A 14938-nucleotide genomic window follows, 5' to 3' on the forward strand; every position below is an offset into this window, starting at 1 on the left:
GTCTCTATGGTATCGAACATAAATTTCTATTATTATGTCTTGTCGAAACTTATTCCAATATTTTCCGCTTTCGAAACTGTTTCGAAAGTTTTCTAATTTCCCAACACTTTTCTGGAAATTTTTTTTATATTTATTGAGAATTGACATTTCATTTAAAATTTTGGTCTTCTCAATTTGACTTTTCAGTCTTGCTTTCACAGTTTCTGTTGTGTAGACGCACTTTTATTGAAAATTTTTTACAAATAATTCAAAAATTAAGCTTTTTAACTTCTGAGTTCGTTGGTTCTTAATAGTAACCCCGACTGTAGTCTTCAAAACATGGCACATCAAATGGAGCTGGTTCCTTCTAATGTGGGACAAGCACCGGAAAGTGAAATGAAGATAATCGCTGTGGAGAAAGCCAACAAACGTAAGCGTCTCAACAGTTTCACAATAACAGCCAGTTCCACACTAATCTTTATCGGACCTAAATCCACAAATTGCAGCCATCAACACCAGGTTCAGTGGCAAGGTCGACTACGACATGGTGCTGGTTGTGTTCAGGGACAGTTTCCTTAAGAAGTGGGACAAAATGACGCCATCACCAGACACCGGCCTACAAGGTTTCGACGAGCTGGCCACAATCGGTGCCGGCTCCTTCGGTCGAGTGGTGTGTTCGAAACGAACGTCGCTTATTTTTCGTTAATACAAATTATTTAAGCTTGTTATTTGTTTCGATAGAAACTGGTGCGCGAAAAGTCGACGGGTAATTACTATGCTGCGAAGTTGGTGTTGAAGGAGATGATCGTGAAGACGAAGCAAGTGCCGCATATATTCAATGAGAAGCGCGTGCTGCTCAGCATAGACTTCCCATATGTGGTGATGATGGACTTTTGCCGCAAGGACTTTGATCACTTGATCTTCGGCTTGCCATTCATAAACGGCGGCGAGCTCTTCACCTATCATCGCAAGTAGGTGCAGAGCAAGCATACTCTTTATTCCTCTCTTCTTCATTCTTTTTTCTACCAGAGTGCGCAAGTTTTCGGAGAAGCAGGCGCGTTTCTATGCTGCTCAAATATTTCTTGGCTTGGAGTATCTACATAACTTGCAATTGCTATATCGCGATTTGAAGCCAGAGAATATATTAATCGATAGAAAAGGTTACCTTAAGATAACGGATTTTGGCTTTGCAAAGGTATACAAATGGCCACTTGACACTGTGGTACCTTGGGTACAAACCTCGCTTACTTTCTATTTCTAGCGCGTTGAGACCCGCACTCTGACTTTATGCGGCACGCCCGAGTATCTGGCGCCCGAGTTGATTAAGTCCAAACCTTACTCCACCAGCGTCGACTGGTGGGCCTTTGGCGTGCTGGTTTATGAGTTTGTCGCCGGTAATTCCCCCTTTTCCGAGTACAATAGGGATGTTATGATGATGTATGGCAAAATTTGCGATGGCGCCTACAAGATACCAGCTTCCTTTCCGCCAATGTTGAAGGACTTAATTTCAAAACTGCTAGTGGTCGATCCCTCGAAGCGGTGAGTGTGTTTACGTGTTATGAGATTTACGAAAAATCATCTATACTAACGTTAGACTCGGCTGCTTAACGAACGCACACAAGGACATTAAAAATCACGACTGGTTCAAGGGCGTCGATTGGTACGGACTACTGAACCAACAAATACAACCTCCCTATGTGCCAGTCATCTCAAACATGGAAGATCTGTCGAATTTCGACAAATACCCCGAAGATAGAAAGAATGCACCGAAGTCGAAGACAAACAAATATCCCGAAATATTTGCCGAGTTTTAATTACTTAAACGTTATTTGTTAATTTCCTCGTTCAAATACAATTAGTTATTAGCAGTGACAGAGAATATATATGTATATTTATTTTCGTTAATATCTTTTGTGTGTACTTACATTCTACATTTAAATAAGCCGAAGCGCTCTGCGGATCTCCAATGCCATTCGTCACCTCACACAAGTAAGTACCAGAATCGTCAGCGCTAACGGGATTTATGATAAGGGAACCATCTTTACGTATTGTAACGCGTGTCTCCAGTGAGGCCACCTCCCGCACGGGAGAGCCTTCGCGAAACCATCTAACGGTAACATTGCCGGGCATTGCTTTCGCTTCGCACGAGAATATCACCTTTTCGCCCTCGAGTTTGGTCTGATTAGTGGGCGGCACCTGTGCATGGCAAAAAAGTATGCATTGCAAGAAAGAAGCGGAGGAGAGAAAAAGTAAAAAATATGCAAATTGCGTTAGTGTCATTCAGTGACCGACTTTATGTAGTAAAAAGTTTTGCAAACATTTAAAAGCTATTAATTTCGAACACTTATTCTTAGCGTAATGAGAAAAATTTAACAATTACATTAAATTTATTTACTAAGGCATATTATATAACTTAAAATATTTGTTATTATTAAGTTTCTGCAATAATTTAAAAATGAAAATAAAATATTTGTTTTAAGATTAAAATATATCAAACTGTTTCTAGTGAATAACTCCTTAATAGTGGCGCTTAAAAATGAAAATTAATATGAAGGTGATCATGTGATGCAACTCTGCACTAAGATGTCTTCTGACGCACGCGCTATAGTGCTATAATTCTTTGTTGGTGGAGAAATTATTTTTTATTGCTTTAAAAATGTTGCTGCAATTCTTTACTTTTGTTTTCTATAAGTCACAATAATTGACTCTAAGTCCTAAGTTCTTAAAATACAAGAAACAATGGAAATTTGTATATTAATTTGTCATTTGAAACATTCGACATAGTAAAATAAAACTTGGCCGCACTAGTTATAGCAGCTATAATGCTTTAGTGAGATATCTGCATACTCTCTTGCCCGATTTTCAACTCGTTAGCTTTGTTGTTGCTTTGCCATTTTTGTAATTTTCCTAATAAGAGAGCAGAAGCGAGCCGAGAAATGGCGAATCGAAGACGGCCTTAATTAAATTTCGACCAAAGTATTCTAACAGTCGTAGACATAAAGAACATACGTTTATTATTCACAGAAAGAGAACTGAAACTCTTAGAGTGAATCAGCTTTAATTACTATATAGCTGAAGATTCAAAGAAATGGCACTACGTTTATAATAACTTTCTGTCGTATGTGAAAGATTATTTAAAATATTTCTGAATGAACATTTTTTTTACAGGCTTGCAGCGAAAACCGCGTTGCATATTTTTGCTTTTTAGTAGGGAACCCGTAAATTAGTTGGAAACCCGTCAAAAGTTGCTAGTGCTACCGTCATTATTTTTTTTCTTTTTGATAATGAGAGTTGTTTGCTTCAGCACTCTTCAGGGGTATTCTAGTCTAGAAATAAACAATATATACTTTTTATATTTTCAAAGTTTAACTAGTAGAGAAAAGCCTGCGAGAGAGTCTTGTAAAATAAAAATTATTTTGGGAGATTAATATACCATGCTGGTATATTTATGATTTTTGAGTACCCTTATCATACAAGAATATATTTTTCCAGTTATATGTATGCATTGTGAGAAAAAAGTACCCGAAAATTGTAAATGAAACGCAATATATTTAATTATGCATCAATATTGATTTTATCACCCTCAAAGTAATCCCCACCATATGCAATATTCTCATGCCAACAATTTTTCTAGTCCTCGAAAGACTTTTCAAGAGTTTGGGATGACCTTCAGCTCCTTCAGCGAATTTTGTTTTATCTCTTCGATCGACTGAAACCGGGTAGTTGTTGACTTGTTTGCATGTCAAACTCATAAACCCATGTCACATCGGCAGTAATAATGCTCTTCATGAATTTAGGATCAGAACTAGCATGATCAAGCTTGTCCGAAGTTACATCCCTACGCTACTCCTTTTGAAAAAATTTAGCTTTATCGGAATGAGTCGAGTAAGAACGCGTTTCATTCCCAAATTGTCCACCAAATTCATTCGAATGTGCTCGCGGGAGATGTCGAGCTCTTTTGCTAGCTCTATAACACTCGCCTGACGATTTTCAAGCACCATATACATACTTTGGGTTTTTAATATTTTCATCAGTTAAAGAGGTCGAAGTTCGTCCAGAACGAGGCATGTCTTCAACGATCTCTCGACCGTCTTTGAAGGCTTTGTACCACTCGTCGGCTTGTGTGTTTGATAAAACTGAATCAAAAAAAAGGACAGTCCTGCCAACTTCGCAATTTTTTTTTTGAAATATTTATTACCCGAAGAACTTTTTTACAATTTTCGGGTGTACTTTTGTCACAATGCATATATGTATACATATATACATATATATTTATTGAGATATAGTTAGAAATATTATACTCTACAACATATAAAAGCAAGAAGTTTTAAGAAAACGTGCAAAAGTAAATTGGATATGCAATCTCACAGTGCGGCAAAGTTTTTCTCAAGAAGAAAAGTAAATTTAAAAAATCTGTATATAAAAATAATTAAAAAAATAAATTAATGAAAGAAAAAATTAAGCTACAAATACTTAAAAAAATCAAATTATAAATATTTAATTTTTATTTTAATTAAATGTAAAAAAAAATCTTAATTTATTTAAATTAAAAAAAAAAAATATTAAATTATATTAAAAACAAATTAATAAAAAATTTAATATTAAATTAAATTTATTTTTTTTTAAATTTAATATTAAATTAATTTTAATTTTTTTTTTAATTTAATTTTAATTTTTTTAATTTAATATTAAATTTTTTAAATTTAATTTTTAGTTGATTAATTAAATAAAAAATTTTTTATTATTTTTCAGAAATTTTTATTTTTATTCTGAAACTTATTAAAAAAGTAGTCCAAATATAAAAAAATCAGATTAAATTTAATTCAAATAAATTAATTTAAAACAATTTTAGACTAATCTATGGATCTCTATCACCAAAAGTCTTATGTCTGGATACATTTTTTGTCCAAAAAATATCCCTCCAAGCGTCAGATCATAAAACAACATTGTCGCACTGTGCCCTCCGCATTTAAAATGTTAATAAAAGTAAGTTAACAAAGGTTTTAAATATTCATAGCAAAAGCAAAAATAACTGCATTCTCCAAATGTCATTGTAGTCGGATGCTATGGTAAACTGAAACTGAAATGCCAGGATATTCAGCAATGATTCATATTTAAGAATAACGGCAGCATGGCAAGCGCTTAACTGGAATGAATGGCGTAGCGGCGGGAAAGATGTCACACACACGCACACACACACACAAGCACACAAACTTTATTGCTACCAATAAGTGAGCGACTGTGTGGGTGTTTGTGCGCATCTTTGCGAGCCTTAACGAAAGTGTGTCTGTAAATGTGCAACTGCATGTGAGTGTGTATGTGTGTCCTTACGTCCGTTTGCGCCCGAAGACAGGCACACACATCGTTCGAATATGGCAATTTATGGCCTCGCATTGTTTGCTGCGTGCAATAGCAACAACAAAATGCTTGAATGGCAATGAATACATACACAGATATATTGCTGATGGCGATGAATGTGGCAGCAGCGGCGGCGTTGGTGGCGGCGGCGAGATGGCGAGTTGGCGAGGGTGGCGGTGACTGTGGCGCAAATGACAATTATGTTGAGCGTGTGCTGCTTTTTATGAATTTCTCGCTGCTCTTTATATTAACTGTTTTTTATATATGTGCATACATACATTTATACATATACACTCACATAGATATATGTATATATAAATATTAAATGGCATTTGATGTGACTGCGAATGCATTGTGTATTTCGTTCGCTGCTCGAAATGCGATTTTTTTTATTTTTTTTAATGAATATTTGTGGCAAATACCTGAGCTTGGCAGCAGCACAATAAATATGAATGCATGATATGCTTAATAACTCTTAGCAAAATTCATTTCAAATTTTAAATCCAATAATGAAAGTTTTTATGGGACTTTGTTTGATTATGTGGCAATGTGGCAAGGTGGCAATATGTTTTTCAATTTCGTGTGCATGGCCAGGTGAGTGTTCGGCGATTTGGCGTGAAAAAGCGTACGTTTTTCAATGAATTGTCGTTATAAAAATTGACGAAATGACAAAATTCAAAAACTATTGCTCAACGCAGCGTAAACACATACAAAAAACGCTAATGTTGCATATGCAACGTTATAGCAAAACATAGAGATAAAAGTGGTTTTTGCTGTTGGGCACTTACTGCAATACCGAGCTTAGTGTATTTGCCGGTTTTGGCGACCTTTTTTGGACCCGCTTTGCTTACTTTCCCCTTCCCACCAGCTGCCGGCTGCTTCGCGCATCGCATTTCGCACACACATGTCCGATGCGTGTGGCACAAAAAACGTCCATTCGATTGCCATTCGGTCGTCGGTGTGTGGGGTTGGGCGGTTGGGAAAGTTTTGTACCAGGTTTTGGCATTAAGAAATTGTTGTTATTGTTGTTGTGATGTTGTGATATTGTTGTTGGTTGGGAGAGTAGGTGCACGAGGTCGGGCGGTTTAACGTAATTAAGTTGATTGATGGTTTGGTTCGTTGGACAGTTAGGTAATTTGTGTTGGTAATCATTAAAATATTTAAGTACAAAGAAATTGGTTTTCAGGAGTTGAGTTAAAGTAAAGTTAGAAAGTGAACAGAGGCCTATGTACTTTTTAGCAGACTCAGCATAAACAGACAGAAAGCGCAGGAATATTTTTGAATTTTTTTCATGTTCTTATAGTTAAAGCCAATATTTATGATGTTGTTGTATTGAAGTAATGCTAATAAGTTGTGATGCATGTCCTTTATGGTTATCAAAAGAAAAGGTGAAATATGGAATTTTAGTTTAAAAACACGAATATTTTCAGGAGCGCAAGATATATTCATTTCAGAAAAAAGTTTTGAGTATTTTTAGTTATTTTTTTTTATAGGGAAATTTTATATTTTCGGTGTAACTTAGCTACATATACATATATCCAAAGTAAGTTAGCTGATTTCTATCCATAACCTTCTAAATCAGCTATTGGTTTTCAAAATAGATTAGTTTTATTTTGGACATTCAATTTACAAAGCCAATACAGTTGGATGACAAAGAGTTATCTTCATTCCAACTTCCGTGGAACGTTCGTAAAACTCATTTAAAGAGCAGTTCCCAGATTTTAGTGTTTTTCAGATAAATTCTGCGGTTCTTCTGGTTGAGCCACCGATCTTGTATCGAACTAGATCTTTACTTTTATCTTTCAAAATTTTTTGCGTTTTTAAAGAAAAATTATGTTGTTTTTTCTTTAAAAAAAAACAATAAAAATTATATTAAGAAATAAATTCGTATAAAACATAAAAAAATTAAATATTAAAAATGTTTTCGAAAAAATAAAAAAAATTTAAATTAAAAAAATATATATTTCTTAAATGTAAAATATTTAGAAAATATTAAATTTTAATTTTTAAACAATATTAAAATATAATTTTAAAATATTTTTCTATTTTTGTACTCTTGTCAAAATTTTGCTGTTTTCAAAGAAAAATGATCTTTGGTGCTTGTTGCAAAATATTTAAAAAAATATTATGATACGATTAAAATAAAATTAAATTATAATTTTTAAAAATATTATTATAGAATTATTAACTATTTTTTTATATTTCACATCTTCGTAAATTAAAAATATCGAACTGTGTATGTAGTTATTTTTGCTTTTCGAAATTTTGTGTATTTTTTAAAGGAAAATTAATATGACATTAAAAAATTGCTTCGAATAAAATAAAAATATAAAAATAAGTATTAAAACTCTTTTTGAAAAATAATTTAAAAAAGATTTAATTGAAAACAAAATTTAAAAAAAATTATTAAATTTATATTTATTAAAAAACTTTATCAGAGTTTTCTTGTTTTTAACGAAAACTGTTTGGTGCTTTTCAAAGAAAAAAATAAAAGTTTCATTAAAAAATCGCTTAGAATGAAATAAAAACAGTCAAGCATTAAAAATGTCTGTAAAGGAATATTATATTTTTATGTATTTTTTAAATGTCATACTTTTAAATATTGTTCTTTTATTATTCATATTTTGTAAATACATTATTTATAAATATTTTTAAATGTTTTATTTTCAAATACTGTTTTTTTTTATTTTTGTTCTCTTCGTAAATTAAAAATATCGAATATCGAACAATATACTTTTTGTTGTTTTTCGAAATTTTGATATTTTTTAAATGAAAATTAATATTGCATTAAAAAATCGTTTGGAAAAAAAGTAAACATCAAAAACGTGATTGAAAAAAATATATTTAAATTAAAAATATATACATACATATTTAAAAAAATTTATTTTTAAAATATTTTTTAAAAATTATACTTTCAAATATTATTTTTTTTATTTTTGTCCTCTTCGTAAATTGAATATCGCTATCCTTTTTTTTTGTGTTCAGAATTTTGATATTTTTTAAAGGAAAATTAATTTTACATCAAAAAATTTTTTCGAATAAAATAAAAATAAAAATTAAATAAGAAAATTAAAAAAAATTATTAAAAAACAAGAAAAAAATTAAATGTTGTGGTGTTAATAAATTCAAAAAATAGTGGTAATTTAAAAAAAAATGAATAATAAAATAAAAAAATGGATAATTCGTAATCTCAAATCAAAGCTCTAATATCCATGCAGAAGTTGTGAAAAGCTCTTCGATTAAAATTTTAATTTCTGTATTTTAAATTTTCCCAAACGAGCCCCGTGACCGTTATAATGCTGCTGAATTTAAAAGCGTTACGTGGAACCAGACACCGGAGCACATGTATATGCCCTCACATATACATATGTACAGCGTATAAATTAAAAAAAATGTTTTCCATTTTGCGGCTACAACCCTTGAGAGAGCAGCGTGTAGTTGCCAGCGCCGTACGCCATTTTGTTGCATGCCCCTGCTCACATGTACGCGAAAATTAAATTTTTGAAAATGTATTTGCCGAAACATCTGCTTGCACATACACTATCGCTTATACCTATGGGCCCACATTTGGCTATGTGTGTGTGTGCCAATGGCTTTGTGTGTGTGTGCGTGCGCAAAAGTGCCGTTGGGCCATCAAAATTCATTTAACAACCGCTCAGACGCACACTTTGAGCTTAAATTATTTTGTTTCAATGTTCGTTTCCCCAAGCCCACATATTTATGCGCTTGCCTGTGTGCGTGTGTGTGTGCACAGTAATACATGCCAACAGAAATATACAAATTATACACACATGGGGTTGTGCGCACGGCTAACGGGAAACAACATTTGCCGTTTCGCGTGAAACTTTGTGGTGTGAGCATTTAAGTTGTTAGCCTTGGCCTGCTCAACGCCCGAGGCCCGAGGTCTTCTCTTCTATGTATATGCGTGTTTGCTATTGATTGTGTCTTCTAAAATATATGTTTATGTATGCTCTTATACATACATATACATACATATCTATATATTTACAGTTATATGCGTGAAATTGAAGTTCGCGACTGGGTCGCTCTCTAAGCCACTTTATGAAACTTTTGCTGGGCCCACAAACACAAATACATACACGCAAGCAATAACGTGTTTTACACACGAGTGTAGCAACTAATTCGTGTGTTTGCTTTTTTTCATGTATTGGTGTGTAGCTGTTTTCCTTTGTATGCGTGAAAGCCCTTAAATAATTGCGTGTTTTTGTAAGTACCTCCCCCTCCCACTGCATTTACTTAACAACTATATACATATGTATTAATGTGCACATAAATGCAAATGTTGGCATGAACAGCTCGTGTTTATAAGTCTGTCACTTAAGTAAGTTTTGGCTCTTGCCTACTTTGCTGGCACCAAATACAACTTTTTCGAACTTGCAGGCCTTTAACCCTATGAAGTTTATGAAACGAGGTAAATAAAAGAGTTTAGTTTTCAAAAGCGCTTAATTTTCCTATTGCTATATTTAGTACAAAGCGTTGTAGGGGTTCTTACAAAACATTTTCCAAAAGACAAGTTATCAAAGTTGTAAGGAAAAAATCCACGCCTTTTCTATTGTATTTTCTAGCCTTTGCCAGACTGAAGATGAAGCACCATATTATCTTCGGCGAGCCAACAGACATAGTCGAAACTGACATTAACCGTCTCAACAAATATGTGTTGGACTCAAAGCGCTTTGCAGAATTGTAAGAGCTTGTGATTCATTATATAAAAGTTTTAGTTAACACAACAGATCGTTCTGAGCTGTCATATGAGATTCCTGGTCTTGGTGACCCATGAATATTGATCAGGACCGCCAAAAAAGCAGCCATGCCATCGCTAAAGAACTTAATATTCAAAACTGTTTTGAACCATTTAAAAAAGGCTGGCTATAAAAAGAAGCTCAATGAAGCAATAACACCAAATATATTCGAGTGTGTAGTAAAAGGTTAAGGCGCCTCAAGTGAGAATTTTCGTGGCACGCACGGTCGCACTAGTAACTATAACCGGCGCCTCAACAACCCACGCTCTTTATAAGCATGCAAGTTTTTGTATGGAAAAGTTTTTAAGTTACGTTTGAAGTATTGCCAATAGCATGTCTGTTGATATTACGAGGTCTATGGCGAATTCTTGTTCCTTTAGTATATTCAAGCAAATAAGCTGAGGCCTACAATCATGTATTTACACGAGTGTTTGTCAGCTTAGGTAAGAATGTTAATTCTTCTTTCAAAAATATGACCTATGACCTGCGCAGCTTGCTAGAATATATTTTAAAAATAAGATATCGACTTTTCAAATTTTTAAAATATTTTTTTTTTAACGATTAATATAGTGAAAGCTTGATTTCATGCCTTAGACAGCAAGCATTTAACTTGTATAACTTGTAGGAACTGCAAATATTGTGGAAAAATATTGTAAAATGCACATTTAAATATATTTTGTTGCTCATATTACGCTTTGAAGATCTTATCGTAATGGCGAACTCGTATTATTACAACTTACTTCATTTGTTTATTGATAAAAATTATTGCCAAACAGAAATTTGTTGCAACTCGTGGTGAACTCTACTTAATTTATGTCTTTCACGTTTGCTTAAATCGATATAGATTTGATTTCTACAAGAAATCTCCCACTGAAATCGTTAGATGTTCGGTTAAGAAAGCTTTAACTGTGTAGAAAGCTGATTTAGTATTTGAAGCTATGCCAACTGATCCAAATTGGCAGAGGGCTTTAATAAGCGGCCTTTATCTGAAAGAAATTCACTCGGGGGTTTGATATTGCCTACTTTGGAGGCCCTTTTAATAAAACCGTTATAAAATATCCTAAAATCCTTCGAAATAAAAACATTTATTAGTATAAATATAAAAAAAAAATCAGTTGAAGTCTGATTAGAAATACGAAAATACTTTTTCGACTACCAAACATTGTATGTGACCTGGTCTACGGAAAGGGGACTTAGGTGTCAAAAAAAAGGAGAACAATTAATGAGATAACGAGAAACTGACGATTATTTTTAACAGCTTTTCCCAGAAAACTAGTTTTCGCACGTTAGCTCCCTTTTCGTAGACCAGGTCACATATTCTATAATCTTTCGGAACAAAAAAGTTGTCTGATTACTCAGCATATTTCCCTTTAATTATCTATAGCGCCTCCAGTAGTACAACTGCAGGCTTATGGTTTCAAAGCACTGTAATGAGACTACAAGCGTCAAACAAGGTTAGTGAGTAAAAGAAGTTAGAACTGTTTAATTTTCTCATTGAAAAGCATGAAAGCATTTAAGTGAGTGCGCCATAAATAAGGCTTAAGGCAGCACTATTAAAGAGCGGCACTTAGTGACTGCTGTTGCAGGCGGCGACACATGCACACAAACGCCCATCAATTTCAGCTGACATGAATGCTGAATACAGTAGTTTAGTGGCAAGCGATAACAAATGAAGACAAAAGCGCATAACGTCGTCTAATGACAACATCTGTGTAGGATCAACAAAGCGCGTACATTGTTGTTACTCATACGCCATAGCGCACCAACCAACCAACCAAAGCGGACCACAGTTTGCTTGCATGCGAGTGTGTGCGGCGTCTTTTAACTATTAAATTGTAGTAGCGCATTAGTGTTGTCATGTTGAATTAAGATTTTCTACTTCCAAGAACATTCCCTAAGCTATTCGAGCTGTCACATAAACTCCCACAACTGCCAGTGTGTGTTTGTGTGTGTGTGTGCGCTTGTGTCTCAAGCTGACAGTTATTGAGCGGTTTTCGTAATATAATTGTGTTTTATAATATCGTTTGCAACACACAGGCGCACAAACAGCTGCACATATGCGTGTTCGTGTGTTTGTTGCTGTCTAATGATGTGCAGTTTAGCACAGTTTCAGGCGCTGCCAAAGTTCTACGACCACACACATGTTACACTTATGCATGCTGCATAATGGCTGTATTTAGTTTATAAATAATAACTGTTGTTGTATCTGCAGTATGTGTAGACTTTATTGTTGGCTTTGTTTATAAACAATTTCATGGCATCGTGATGTCTTGTGTTGTTTTTGCATTAGTTTCAATGGAAGTTTTCATGTTGCTGGCATTAAGTTTGAGCTCAGCATAAGCTCGCCTTACGTAGATAAATGCGGATATGCGATTAAAGTTATATGCTAGCATTTTGTAACTGTTATTTTGTGTCTTAGAGTTTATGTACACTTGCGGGAATGCTGCTGCAGTTGGCCTACTTTTTTCGAGTATGATCAATTGACTGGCGCTGCCTACATAAATTGCTCGAAGATAAACTTGCTTCAAGGATTTTGTTAAGGAAATTGTTGGGTTTATTACTAAGAAATGTTTACTTAAGATGAGTTTGAAATGAAAAAAAAAACTTATTTGGCGAGTTGAGCTTGAATTTTTGCAAATTCATATACATATCGTCACCTAAAATGCAAAACAACGTATCATAAAAAAACCGAAATTGAGTTTTTTATTGCTTACGACTCGCTACATCATATTACATATAAATAGCATTGAATTTTCAGCTATATAACCAATATATAACTAAAATATAACCATTATATAACTAAAATATAACCAATATATAACCAATATACAACTAGTATATAACCAATATATAACCGTTTTATAACCAAAACTCAAATTTTGTTTCAATATGTTTCTTTGATATCGTTTTCCCCTGTAAATTTATTATAAGTGATGTTACGACATTTTGCATTTTAGGTGCCGATATCGACAATGGTTAGTAAAATTTAAAAAAAGCTATGTGGAAAAATTTCACTAAATTTTTTTTTTGTTTTTTTTTAGTGAAATTTTTATAGTATTACTAAAAATATTTATTTTTTTTTAAATTTCCGCTTGAATTTGCTTACTTTTGCTTTTTTAAATGATATTTTTTTCCATGAAAATATTTTGCATATATGGCAACTCTGCTTACGACCCCGGCATTTTCAAAATAATCTAATAAAACATTTAGTAGATGAGTAAATTGCTGCATCTTAAATTTGAGCAAATAACTATAATTTATAGCGCAGTTTAAGTTAATTACACTGTAACTCATTTAAATGGGCTTAAATCAGCGCAGGAACCCACATGTCACGTCAATATAGTTCTGCAGCTGCCGAAAGCCTAGTGCACACGCCGCTATCTAAAATATTTGCAGGCAGTTTACCTCAAGCAAAATAATTAATTTGCCTGTAATTAATTTCGGCATGAGATTTTAAGCATTTTGCTCGCTTTCGTCAACAGGGTGAAGCAGTCATGTTCAATAACCACAAAAGCGGCTGAATACCGTCACATAAATTTAATAAAGTTCAACATAATCAAAAATATAATCAAAAAAATATAAGAAGTGTTGAAAATAATTTTCTAAGCACATTAAGTTTTGGCTAACAAGTTTAAATTTATCAAATATGCGCCTAAAAGTATGCAGCATATGCGATTTAAGCTTTTTCTGTGCTTAAATTCGCTTGGATCGTTTTAAAATTCAATTTTACTCGTTAGACACAATCAAACAGCATTTAATGTTAGCACTAAGCCAATTAGCGCGACAAAAGCTTTATAAGAATATATGTATGTTTTTAATGCTAGTTACGGTAAATCTAACTATTTCTATGATTTTGCATGCATATATGCTAATTATAGTTATGAGTTTAGTAATGATGATGATGATAAATCGTTAACTAAATGTTTAAATTTTTCATATTTTTTGGAATAATTCTTTCTGTTTGTTTATAAATAGGGGGCGACAACACTTAAACATATGGATATGGAACGCTATTGGAACTGAAGTCATTCGCAAAGAAATTTCATTATTTTGAACACTCCAATTAGTTTGCAAAAACTTAAAAAAAATGCTAGCTGATGGACAATTTTCCCGGTAAGTGAAAGTTTTGGAATTAATTTTATGTCACTCAAACAATCATACATTATTCTCAATCAAAATTTAGTCTAATAACATGAGTTTTAGTAGTCATCTTGGTACTCTGAAGTTAAAGGCTGTTCCGTGCTAAGTTTAAGTTGCTAAATCCGAAAGTGATATTAAAAAACTCTACATTTCCTAACACGTACGATTTTTTTGTGTTGTTGGCAAGAGGTTAGGCCCCATCGCCATTTACTTAATTGACAAAATAGGATCACTTTTGAACTCAAATTTGTAATCAGTACCCTTCAAATACGGCACAGACCTCTTAACATATCAGTCACAAATTTTTCCTATAGATTTGCTGAATAGTGTAATTTTATTTCACTTACTATATGAGCACATCAATTAGGAGATTACAAATTAGTCTACAGAAAAGTTTAAAATAAGAAACTGATTCATTCACTAAGTAAACTTGATTCAGCGACATCTGTCGGCAGGCTTTTTACAAATTTGGCAACATTGCTTCCCTGCTGATATATTTTGCACGGAGTAGTTGCTGTTAAGCTGAGATTCATAAAATATGATCAACTGAAATCGCTGTCAAATCATGAAAGCTATCAACTTTCAAATAATTTTGGTACTTAAACTAAGTGAGCTTTTAAAAGGGCTTTGAGCTTTTAGCGAGCTTTCAAAACTTGGTGTTGTAATCTCAGACTTTCGAATCACGTGAGTTATAAATTTTC

At 33.3% G+C, this 14938-nt stretch overlaps 2 protein-coding genes across 6 annotated transcripts in view; one reads left to right on the plus strand and one right to left on the minus strand.

Moving 5' to 3' along the window:
- LOC126754254 (protein turtle) overlaps positions 1-14938 on the minus strand; it is a 137830-nt gene that overhangs the window by 35801 nt on the left and 87091 nt on the right. For 3 of the 5 annotated variants that reach the window (XM_050466266.1, XM_050466265.1, XM_050466267.1), the window contains exon 7: positions 1905-2175. In XM_050466266.1, coding sequence (XP_050322223.1) covers positions 1905-2175 — 271 coding nt within the window. Of the gene's footprint in view, positions 1-1904; positions 2176-6125; positions 6216-14938 lie in introns of all 5 variants that reach the window. The other 2 variants (XM_050466264.1, XM_050466263.1) reach the window with 2 other exon arrangements.
- On the plus strand, positions 319-1793 carry LOC126754272 (cAMP-dependent protein kinase catalytic subunit 2-like). The gene is made up of 6 exons (XM_050466304.1): positions 319-409; positions 486-649; positions 721-950; positions 1009-1174; positions 1241-1518; positions 1574-1793. The coding sequence occupies exons 1-6, from the start codon at positions 319-321 to the stop codon at positions 1791-1793; spliced, it is 1149 nt and encodes a 382-aa protein (XP_050322261.1).

The sequence above is a fragment of the Bactrocera neohumeralis genome, chromosome 3, assembly GCF_024586455.1.
Source record: "Bactrocera neohumeralis isolate Rockhampton chromosome 3, APGP_CSIRO_Bneo_wtdbg2-racon-allhic-juicebox.fasta_v2, whole genome shotgun sequence".
In the NCBI taxonomy this organism is placed as follows: Eukaryota; Metazoa; Arthropoda; class Insecta; order Diptera; family Tephritidae; genus Bactrocera; species Bactrocera neohumeralis.